Source organism: Lactuca virosa, chromosome 4 (assembly GCF_052849685.1).
Source record: "Lactuca virosa cultivar CGN04683 chromosome 4, Lactuca_virosa_CGN04683_v6, whole genome shotgun sequence".
Classification (NCBI taxonomy): domain Eukaryota; kingdom Viridiplantae; phylum Streptophyta; class Magnoliopsida; order Asterales; family Asteraceae; genus Lactuca; species Lactuca virosa.
The window spans coordinates 217,520,848-217,533,065 of record NC_136429.1 but is presented as its reverse complement, the minus strand read 5'-3'; the positions used below and the strand labels follow the sequence as shown (position 1 = coordinate 217,533,065).

Genomic DNA, 12,218 nt, shown 5'->3' with positions numbered 1-12,218 from the left:
ATTATCACCATTTCATGAGATATGTTTTTAGAATTTGAAGTATGTTTCATGTAGTTTTACTCTTATTTAGGTAAAATATTGTATTATTTTTTAGGAATACTTGCTTGTACTTTTGTTAAATTGCATAGTAGTAATGTAAATAATGCTTCAAGCTCCAAGGTGGTTATTGTCGCTTTAAATATCTCTTCAAGAATAATTCACTGTTTTTGTTAAGCTCTTTGGATTGTTGGGCGGGGAAGGGGTAAATCAGAAAATTAATTATGGGTAAAAAGAGTAAAGCGGTTGGTTATTTTCTAGCAATTTTTTTATAACAACATTAAACAAAGTAGTTTTGGCTCAATGCAATACTATAATTTCTTTTAATTAATTGAAACTTTTGTTTTTTGGTTTATGCGAATATGATTTTTGACCATTTTACATGTGATTTGTTTTCTTATTTATTCCTCATTTTGAGTTGTAATTTATATTTTCTTTTTATTTTAATGTTTGTTTTACAGTACAAACGCAGACAGTAATACTTCAACAAAAAATAATGACATTAAAAATTCATCCCATATCAGAGTATTTAATGACTTACGAAGACCACCATTGTGGTTTTAATCACGATCCAACCAATGTGTTGGTCAAACATCATTTGGAACCAATGTTATATCTTGGACTTTATGTGTTCGAATGATAAAGTAGTTCTATAATAACCAAAAATAACATTTTTTATCTGTAAACTTTCGAACGTTTTCAAATTTTCGAACATTGTCAAATTTTCGAACATTCTCAAACTTTCGAACATTGTCAAATTTTCGAACATTCTCAAACTTTCGAACATTGTCAAATTTTCGAACATTCTTAAACTTTCGAACATTGTCAAATTTTCGAACATTCTCAAATTGACGATCATTAGCAAAATTTCGATTTGTTCTATTTGAAGAAAATTTGTTTTGATCGTTTGTTGGTTTTGGAAAAGATGAATTTGAAGTTGAAAATTTTTGTTGGCCTTTTGGATGAAAATTCTTTTGTTGCACATTTGTTTGAAAATTCTTTGAAAATGTTGGTTTTGAAAACTTCGTTGAATCATTTTGAGAATCAGACGAAGTTGGTGGAGCGGGATTTTCCTTTTTATTCGAACAAGTTGAAAACTTTGTTTGTACTGATTTTGACACACCTTTTTCAGACATTTTCTTGGTTGGTATTTTTGATTGCTTTTCATTTAACACTACTTGCCATAAAAATTTCTTTCGTGTCTATCTTTTCGAAATTCCTTTTTCATTCGAAAAATTTTCAACAAGATCCTTAAATTCTTGTGAATTAAGTTTCACATTCTCATTTGTTTCATTAGATTCTTGTTTCAAAATATCTTTTGTATTTTCTTGTTTTTCATCCCATTTTCGTTGTGGTTTTTGTCTTTGAAAAACACCCGAATTATTTGTTAGATTATTTTCGACAGTGCTTTGGTTTGAAAAGAATCATTCGTCTGATGTTTTCTTGTTATCTTCTTCGACCATTTTGTTGAACTCCGGTTTGATGTCTTCAACATTTCCAGTAGTGACAAACACTTGATTCGGAAATACAACATAATCTGTACACTTAAATTTTGGATACACAACAATATTTGCTTCCAAATAATGAGCACCTTTTTCAGATAAGACTTTGTCGAAATTTTCAGTGTCTCCAAACACTTGATCAACAACAACTCGGGGAATGGATGGATGTTTCATTCGAAACATTCTTTTCTGTTTCAGAATTGTTCGACATTTCTTCTTCATTCTCATCATCACTACTATCCGTTTGACTGTCTTTTACATTCACATGATCAAAGTCACAAACATTCGAAGTAGAGGGTCTATTAGTGTTATCCTCAACCATCGAATCATCACATATTTCTTTACCTTTAGACTTAGATGTGACATTAATGACTGATAACTGAGAACAATCGACACTTTCCTCTTCCTTAATTTCACTGATTCCGCTAAAACTATCAGAATTATCATCGATATCAGCAAAATTATATTGAGAGTCAAGTTTCGAATTCTCAGTTCTTTTCAAAATTTTGATTTGTTCACTTTTGGTCAAAGTTTCATTCACTATTTCAACAAGTTCATCAGCATTCAAATATTCATCTACCATAAGCAAATCGATTATCAGACACTTTATCAAATTCTGCTATGGTTTTCTCACAATCATAGGACAAACTATCAACTTTCTCTCTTTCGAAAACAAGAAAAGGCAATAACTTCCTATGTTGTTCTTTGCTTATTTCAGATGAATGATGCAATGAAGTCAATTTAGCATATAATCTTTTTGCTGAATTACAGTAAATGTTTCTCTGAGCAAGTAACATTCGAAAATCTTTATCTAGACATTCCCTATCATTATTCACATTATTCAATTGCAATTCCAAATACTCTACCCTGCTTCGTTTCGAATCTAGCAATTTCTGGGTCTCTAGCAACTGGATGTTTAGTTTCTTAGCTTCATTACTAGCAGACACCACAATTGTATCAAAGTAAGCAACAGTATCATCGAAAGCAATTATTTCAGAGTCATAAGCTTGTAAAGGAATATTAAAAGATTGAAGTATAGCACGTACCTTGGTTGTCATCGGTGATTTGTCTCCTGATTTAGTCATGAAACAACGACCAGTCACCACTTCGTCCTTATCCTCTTCATATTGTGTGAACATAGCACCATGCGTCGGATTACGCATCTCTTCATCATCAGATCCTGAAGACCAGATCTGATACGTGCCATCTTACTCACCTTCTCCTCTTGCAACCAATGAGATCCCTTTCACTTTTGTTCGAACCTCTTCCAGTTTCTCTACATAGTATTCTTCGTCTTTGACCTTATTCTTTTTCTCTTCCTTCTTACGAAGCATGCAATCATTAGCCAAATGATTTGCTCCATTGCAATAATGACAGTCAATGCCCGAATCTCCCTTGAGTTTCTTCTTGCTTTTGGCTTCAGTTGCCTTCACATCATTCTTCTCGAATTTCTTCTTCTCATCACCCACAGACTTATTCACGAAACTTGCTTTAGCATCACCTTGCTTCACCTTGGGGTTGAATGATTTCTTAAAGAACTTTTTAACTCGGTTGCTCGAGTAAAATGCAACCGCTTCATCATCAGAATTCATTAGAAATCCTTCTTCATCAGAATCAACTTTCTCAACTGCTTCTTTCTCAGACATTTTCGAAACAAGAGCTAAAGGACCTCCTAAGCTAAGTTTCGACTCTTCAGCCATCTCATTCACTTTACTTTCGTGAGTTTTCAACTGATTATACAAATCATTCAGAGATGAAGTATCGAAGATTTGATGATTCTTCACCATCATACTAACACTCCTCCATTCCTTACGAAGTCCCATCACAAAAGTGAGATTGAACTCCATTGATGACCTTATGATCCCATAACGATTGCATCTATAGATCAGTTCATTAAGACGATCATAGTAAACTTCAATCGTTTCATTCTCTTTTTGTCTGAACTCCTTCAGCTCCACAAGACACTGCTTAACAGAATTTATCTTCGTTTTCTCACTTCCCTGATACTTTTCCTTAAGAGTATTCCAAACTTCCATTGCAGTTTTACAACCACGGATGTAATTGTAAACAACAGGTGGCAAGGCACCTCGCAATTCTCTCAAACAACACTTTTCGTTGTTCTTCAGCCTGATGTATTGATCAGTAACTGCAGCTGTTGATCCAGATGATCCAATATTTTGAACATTCGGTGGAGGTTGAGCAATTCTTGTAATGTGGCTCCAGAGTTCCTCGTCCAATCCGTTCAAGTAATCCTCCATTCGATCAGCCCACTGATCATAGTACTCTGGAATCAACATAGGAATCTTCGTAGAAGATCCTAACAGATGAGAAAATGAAGTCATCGTGTTCATGTTGAAATTCGCCATTAACGTACGGATGAGATTTTTTAGTAGAACTTGAAGAATTTTGAAATTGAATGAATGAAATGATTAGAAACTCAAAAACGATTACTCGATTACACAATTCAAACGCAAAATCAAATCAAAACTGTAGATCAAAGATGATTTTCAGAATCAAACAGTGCGGAAACTTTTGAGACAAACTCGTGACTCAAAAACTAAAGATTCAATTGAAAATCAGATCTTCGCAGTATTGATTCCTGCTCTGATACCAATTGATGTGACTTATGAACATTGGTTTGGCATGCGGAATTAAAGAACACACAATGAATACGGTGATTTGGGTGTTTAAGAGATGCATTCGATTATGTATGGTGTTACAAAAAGGGATCTAGATCTAAATCTACATAAATAACACACACTTACACACTCAATTTTACATCTCTCAAGCACACCTCTACAAGTGGTATGAACCCACCTTATATAGAGGTGTTTACATCTCTCTCTCTCTCACTCTCTATCTCATGTCATAAGGCTAATGCACCGCATGCAAGTGGGTCTACAAAAGTCAAACCATTTACAAAGTCAAACATGGATAATTTTGTACCTCAACATATCGATATAAAAAAACGATAGGAAACTAATCGATTTTATAACCGCCTTTTTTATATAGCATAACCTTTTATTTGACTTCAATATCTTCTCCTTTTGACCTGTTACTCCATTTATTACTTTTATAACTTTTAAAAGAATTATGATTTCCTAAATGCTAAATCTAACATATATCTAGATAACCCATACTTTAATGTCGGTATTTTACAATTTAATGCTAAGAAACACTTAAAATGCTTTTTTGATGAAAAAAAATATATATTTAGTGGTTAAATTAAAAAAAGAAATATTTCGAGAAAATTATTTTGATGCCTAGACCAAATTATATTGATTTTTATAGATTTATCCTTTGATTTTTGCAAAAACTCATTTACCGAAGTTTCTGTTTTTCATTTCCATACTATTGTTCTTTCATTCATTAATTTGTTAATTTCTTTAATATATATTTCTTTATTTTATCAAATTGATAACACAAAATCGAAATTAAAAATACACATTAAATATTGTTAGGGTTCAATTTACTAATTAAAAAAGAAAAAAAAACGGTTTGTTAACCAGCAAATTGGTTGGGGTTGTAGGCTTTTCGGTTTCGGATATTTTGAAAACCTCAATTATGTATGTTGTCATTATCTTATCCATTTACTGTCATTGCATTGCGCTACCACCACGACAATATTACATATTAAAGATTAAAGATTCACCAAAGCATCAACCAAACCTTAATCGGACGAAAACTATTTGCCAAAAATAAGCTATTAGTCGTGATGAAACCATTCGTCGCTGCATAAATGTCTACACATACAGAACGTATACAATTATTCAAAATAATGTATATATTAATTTTAACTAATCATTATAAACGTATAAACAAAACTTATATCTTTGTAATTTAATAAATCTTTAGTTTTTCATTACCATATTATTTTATCAATAATGTTTTCTTTATTATCCGTGGTTTCCACGGGTTTTAACCTTATATATATATATATATATATATATATATATATATATATATATATATATATATATATATATATATATATATGAAATAAAGTTTAATAATCTTATAAATTATTACTCCGTTTTAAATCAACTAGGATTCTATGTTCTTCCACAAACCCACGAGACAACTCGTGCATTTTGCATCATAGGTCGTACGAAACAAATAATTATCTACTGATGATGAAACAAAATAGTTATCTATACAATGAATAATTTGATTCATATGTAACGTAACCACACCCACATTTTAAAGCATCTACGATTTATCTTTATCATACCTTTTTTAAGTTAATATCTGAAGATTTTCGAATAATATAAACACAATATCTTAAGATTCTTATCATTTTAGAAAAAATAAAGAAGAATAGAGGAATAAGCGATATATTCTGTAACATATTATTATTATCCCCGCGCCTTTTTTTTTCTTTAAATTCTTCATTAAACTCCTTATCAGCCGTCCGATTACCCATCATCAACAATATGATCACACAATAGATGAGATTTATCCCCGCATCAGATATCGTAAATATTCAGTAATATTCCTTTGGCATCTTTACCCATATTTATAGCCTCCTTCCTACTATCATCTTCAACACTCACCTCCGATCAAATACTCACAGGAGTTTCGATTATTCCTGCGACGATGTCAGGAATTGTGGTGATTTTCGACTTCGACAAGACAATCATTGATGTCGACAGCGACAATTGGGTGGTGGACGAATTAGGTGCTACCGATCTCTTCAACCAACTGCTCCCCACCATGCCCTGGAACTCTCTCATGGTACTGTGTTTTTTCCTTTATCACTTCACCAGATTTCATGTTTTCTCGAGGAATTTAAGAATGTCAAAGACTGCTTATATAGATTGGGACTTATGAATTTTGTTGTTTGTACAAAAAAAGGCTAGGATGATGGAAGAGTTGCATCTACAAGGTAAGACCATTGAAGACATTAAACAAGTACTACACCGCGTTCCTATTCATCCTCGGGTTGTTCCTGCCATTAAAGCAGCTTATGCATTAGGGTAACTAACTGAACTTTGATCATCACCAATAAACTCTGTTAGTGGTTTACTAATGTTTGTTGGATTCATTTTCAGATGTTATTTACGAGTAGTAAGTGATGCGAACACGTTCTTTATCGAAACTATACTGAAACATCTTGGAATACGAGAATGTTTCTCGGAGATCAACACCAATCCAGGTTTTGTGGACGATGAAGGCAAGTTAAGGATTTTTCCTTTCCATGATCATGGTTGCAACCTATGCCCACCCAACATGTGCAAGGTAAATTATGATTCTTAGTTTTTCCATTAAAATTCCAAGATTTCTGATTTTTTTTTTTTTTTTTTTGATAATATTATCTGGAACAGGGTAAAATAATAGAAAGGATTCAAGGTGAAGGAAAGAAAAGGATGATATATTTGGGTGATGGAGCTGGTGATTTTTGCCCAAGTACAAAGCTTGTAGAAGGAGATTACATTATGCCGAGGAAAGATTTTCCTGTTTGGAAGCTTATTTGTGAAAATCGACATCTTGTTAAGGCCGATGTTCGTGAATGGAAAGATGGGGAAGCACTGGAGTGCATCCTTCTGCAACTTATGGCTTCCATGATCTCGATTGAAGAGATGGAGAATGGCGTTGAGAATAATGATACTAAACAATTGTTTGATTGCAAGCTTGAGAGGATTGCTCTTGGAGCCCTTGCTTAAGTATATTTGATATTTCATATAGACATATTAGAACGTATTGGAGTTGTCAATTCAACTTAGGTTAAAGATATTCTAACTTTCTGAACAGGTTTTATATTTTTATCATATTCTAGTTGTAGTTTGTTTTGATGAGTATCACACATATATTTTCTTCCACATCATAAGCCATTTAGATAGGAATTCACTGAAAATATAGGTCTGGCATAAAGATCATAAATATTGTTATATTACCTTCTGATAGTATATATAACGTTGGACAAGAATTTGTAAAACTTAATACCATTTCATAAGTATCATTGAAAAACTTGGGAAATTTTGTTGACATACAGTAATGAATATTAATCGATGTAAAAATTTGCAAAATAATTGTTCTTCCAACAAAGCCATAGCCATGCGATTTTTATGGTAAAATTCTTTTCTTTCTAAAGAATAATTTAATTCGTATAAATCTCATTATGGCTGGGATGAGATCACAAGTACGCGTATAAAGGGAAGAAAAGTAATTAGGAGTAAATGTATAACTCCTTTTTTTTTTAAGGGAAAAAAGTAATTAGGAGTAAATGTATAACTCCTTTTTTTGAACGGATTTCATTAAACATCACCCAAGTAGTAACTAAAAGGGAATAAGAAGCATTACAGTAGGAAACTCAAGACCAAAACATAAAAGAATTACAAAAAACGAAAGGGGCTTTCCATCCACACCTCCCAATTACATATTCCATTTTTACCCCTGCACTTAATCCAATAATACACCAGTGATTTGACACATCTCCTTTAGATGGATTAATAAACACACGTTGGAATAGTTTTTCTTTCCGAAATTTCCATAAACTCCACAACAACTCATACCAAATGAGTATCAATCTCTTTCGCTTCCGAGAGCAGCTTCCCTAGTTGTCAACGAAATTAATAAGATCTCCGATGCAATTAGAGTTAGAGTGAGTTATCCCACACCATTTGAATATCTTCTGTTGAACAAACCTTGAAAACAGGCAATTCACTAGGATATGGTCAGCGCATTCTGAGCCATCAATACACGCACCATGTGCTACTGATGACGATTCCTTTCTTTTTTAGAGCTACAGCTGAAGGAATTCTCCTTTCCGAGGCTCTCCAAATAAAACATGTTACTTTGAGAGAGATTACCTTGTACCACTTTATTTGAGGGAGGACCTGGTTAGGATACGAGTGTTTATCAATCTTCCGCCTTAGAGATGCCACTGTGTACTTGCCATCAGCTTCAAGTGCACATTTCCACTGATCAGACCCATGTGATAGTTGAACATGCTCAAGATCTTTTCTTAGTGTGTGTAGTTCATGTGTTAAACCATTTGTGACAGGGCACGTTTTCCAATTCGATGCAAAGCCACTTACATCAATTCTATCTGCCACCACACATCTCTTTCTTGATTAACATTCATACATGTCAGGGTATTTACCTTTTAAGGATTCCGTTCCAATCTAGATATCTTGCCAGAATAGGATGTCCTTCCCATATTTTATCTCTTATTTGAATATATCATGTGTGCATAGACCATAATTTTGTAAGTCTTTTTTCATAAGTTCTATATTCTTCCATGTGCCATTAATGTATTGGTTTGCAAGATAATCATGGGGTTTTACTTTTAAATCATGAATACCAGAGATTGTGTAGCCCCATATAGATCTGTTTGCATCTTTTTCAACTTAATCCATTAAGTCCAAGTCTCCGACCTTCAGAGCTGAATCAAAATGATGTTTAGATGGATAAAGTTCCCAACTTTATCCATAACAAGGTCACAAACTTTCAAGATCTAAACTTTATGAACTTCAGGTGACCAAAAAGCTCATAACACCCAAAACTAGCTAGATCTAACAATTTCATCATCAAGATTCAAACTTTATACCCCTAGAAGAAAAATCAAGGTGAACAAAGTGTGGATCTACAAGCTCCAATGCAACCAACACTTCTTCAATGAGTTCCTTCTTCTCCAAGGTGCACCAAAAACACTCCAAAACACTTAAAAACACCTTCTTCTTGCTCACAAGGCTCAATCCAGGGTTAGGGTTTCAAGAGAGGGTGTTAGAGAGGTGGAGGCTGAGAATGGAATGGGTTTGGGGGAGTTAAGAAACTTAAATAGGGCTCAAACCACGAAAATATGGTTTGGGATTTGATCGTGTAGACCCAGCATACTCAATTTACGCGCAGCGTACTAGGGATACCCTAGTACGCCCAACGTACACATTGAGTACGCCCAGCGTACGCGGCTCAACCCAAAACCGCCTTAACTTCAAATGGTCATAACTTATTCATTTCAACTTCGATTTCGATGATCTTTATATCCATGGAAAGGTAATGAAAAGCTCTAAAATCCTATAAAATCTCCTTTTCCTTAAAACGTTCCGAACTTAAATCCACAATTCGTAAAAGGGTCGAACTATCACTTTACGGTTATACCCTCGGGCTCCAAAGCACCACTCGAACTCTCGGATCACCTAATCTGCATTACCCACATCCAAAGGGGGTCTAAATCTCTATTTCCCCCAAGGACCGAAGCATTATGATAACTGATCTTCGGGTCACAGCCCCAAATTATAAAACAATTCGAAACAGGGTGTCACAGGGAGTAACGTTGTCTTCCTAGTGTTGTATGTTGATGACATATTTCTTATAGGAAACAATGTTTCTGAGATAGAAAGTGGAAAAACTTGGCTCAGGAAGTGTTTTGCTATGAAAGACTTAGGGGAAGCGTCATACATACTTGGTATAAGAATATACCAGGATAGATCGAAACGTTGAATAGGAATTAGTCAAAGTACATATGTGGACAAAGTATTGAAAAGATTCAATAAGGAAAATTCAAAGAAAGGAATAGTGTAAAATTAAGTAAGACTCAATGTCCTAGTTATAATGATGAACAGGAAAGAATGAGTCGAGTCTCATATGCTTCGGCTATAGGATGGATCATGTATGCTATGACATATACTCGTCCTAATGTATCGTATGCTCTAAGCATGGTAAGTCAATATCAGGAAAATTTGGGACTAAGTCATTGGACGACTATCAAGAATATTTTGAAGTATTTAAGATTATGAAAGACATGTTGCTTAATTGTTTATGGTGGTGAACCAAATCTTGTTAAAGGGATATAATGACGAAAGTTTCCATACAGACAGGGATGATTCAAAGTCACAATCTAGATGGTTATTCGTCTTGAATGGTGGAGCGGTTACATGGAAAAGTTCCAAACAGGAGATAGTGACAGACTTTGCATGTGAGTCTGAATATATTGCAGCAAGTAAAGCATCCAAGGAAGCTACCTGGATAAAAAACTTCAAGTGTGTTACCATTTACAGTTAATTTATTATTGTGTTTCTTTTTTGCATGTTTAGATCCCCTTTTCCCGAGTATTAATTTACTCAAACTGCACAATCGTTCATACTCTTGGGATTAAGTATTGAATTAAGATTGTCATGAAGTGTTAGTATATTGTTTGTAGAGTTTAGACATAGCAAGGTGATTGCGACTAACGTTCATGAGTACTTAATAGAGATTTAAGTATTGGAGAAACCCACGCTCAGAGTGATTGCTGTTGGATAAGGTGTCTAAGTCCATAACTATATTTGAGATGTACTTGACCCGACCCGACATGGTCCATTTGGGTTGCACTTCACCCGAACAATTTATATGGATAATCTTTTGAGAATAGTATAAGTTATAATTTATTAATATATTATAAGTTCTAATATATTAATATGAAATCATATTATTTAATTAGTATTGATCTAAAATTAATTTAGAATTAATTTGGTGATCAAAAGTGTGACTAATTAAATATGGACTCTTGTATTTATATAGTGTAGGCTAATGCTTATTTAGAATAGGCTAGGCTTGCATGGTAAGTCCATGGATAGTCCATGGAGCTTTAACCCATGGATCTCATGGAAATGAAAGGTAATGGGTATTAGGGTTTACATGGATGTAACCCTAATCCACCACACTATATAAATGAGTCCTTGGCACTTGAAATTGCACTAGTTTTTGTGTGAGAACTAAGGGTGGCCGATTTCTAGAAGTGTTCTACTATTCTCTCAAGTTTCCAAGGTTTGTGGTGATTTGTGACTTCCATTTGAGGCATCCACATTATTGGTGCTAGGCTCTCAAAACTCCAAGCAATCAACCACTACTAAAAGGTATGTAACTCTACTAGCTTATTATGTTTCAAAGTTCCCCATGCCATGCTAGTTAGGTTAAGAACCTTGGAAAAACAAATTTACATGTATCTTAGTAAAACCTAGATCCAAGGTTTCTAGGGTTGCATGTACACCATAGGAGTGTTAGAATGCTCAAAACCCTACAGTGGTATCAGAGCCTAGGCTTGTTTTCTTGATACTTGATGCAAATTGTTGAAAAAAGTCGAAAAATATGCAATCTGCTGAAGGAACTCGCCAAGTCCATGGGGGGACTCGACGAGTCCATGCCTAAAATCATCCTACTCGTCGAGTAGGTTCATGCACTCGACGAGTAGAATGCCCAGAGTGCAGTTTTTCGAGTTTAGCTGCTGGAAATGGACTAGAAACATTACCCTAAACTGTTTTGGTCTTATAAAACTTGTTTTAGATGGTGTAATGGTTATGCTAATCCATTTTCAATAGCTATTATCAAAATTTCAAGTCTTATATGTGTTTTTAATGATTCTTGAAATTGTTGATATGAATATTCATACACTTATGAGTTTAGAAGATCATAGGAATTATTTGCAACTTGCTTGGTAGTTTAATTCTTGATCATTATGTGTTTTAATGGAATCTATAATTTGTCCTCAAGTTATGGATTACCAAAAGTCACTCTTTTAAAGTCCATTAAAGAAACACATAGGTTACATAAAATGAAAAGTCTCTCATTTTAATAAACCATTAACTCATAAGTTATGAAAGATGAAAAGTTTTGAATGTTACAAAACTTGCCCTCAAGTTTTGGAACATGTAAACTCTCACACACTTTGTTAAAACTTTAGTTCCAACCCCTAGAATTTTA

At 33.9% G+C, this 12,218-nt stretch overlaps 1 protein-coding gene across 1 annotated transcript; it reads left to right on the top strand.

Annotated features, from left to right (window-relative positions):
* The first annotated feature begins 6,081 nt into the window (after positions 1-6,081).
* LOC145168724 (inorganic pyrophosphatase 2-like) lies at positions 6,082-7,322 on the top strand. Its single transcript, XM_079087447.1, has 4 exons — positions 6,082-6,272; positions 6,393-6,514; positions 6,590-6,776; positions 6,863-7,322. Exons 1-4 carry the CDS (start codon positions 6,135-6,137, stop codon positions 7,199-7,201), a joined length of 786 nt encoding a protein of 261 aa, XP_078943573.1. The 5' UTR covers positions 6,082-6,134; the 3' UTR covers positions 7,202-7,322.
* Positions 7,323-12,218: the final 4,896 nt, after the last annotated feature.

Excerpts from the sequence above, each read along its gene's own strand:
- LOC145168724 (XM_079087447.1), top strand. The coding sequence starts at position 6,135 with ATGTCAGGAATTGTGGTGATTTTCGACTTCGACAAGACAATCATTGAT. Across the intron at positions 6,515-6,589 it reads AAAGCAGCTTATGCATTAGG|ATGTTATTTACGAGTAGTAA; the intron begins GTAACTAACTGA and ends ATTCATTTTCAG. Across the intron at positions 6,777-6,862 it reads GCCCACCCAACATGTGCAAG|GGTAAAATAATAGAAAGGAT; the intron begins GTAAATTATGAT and ends TATCTGGAACAG.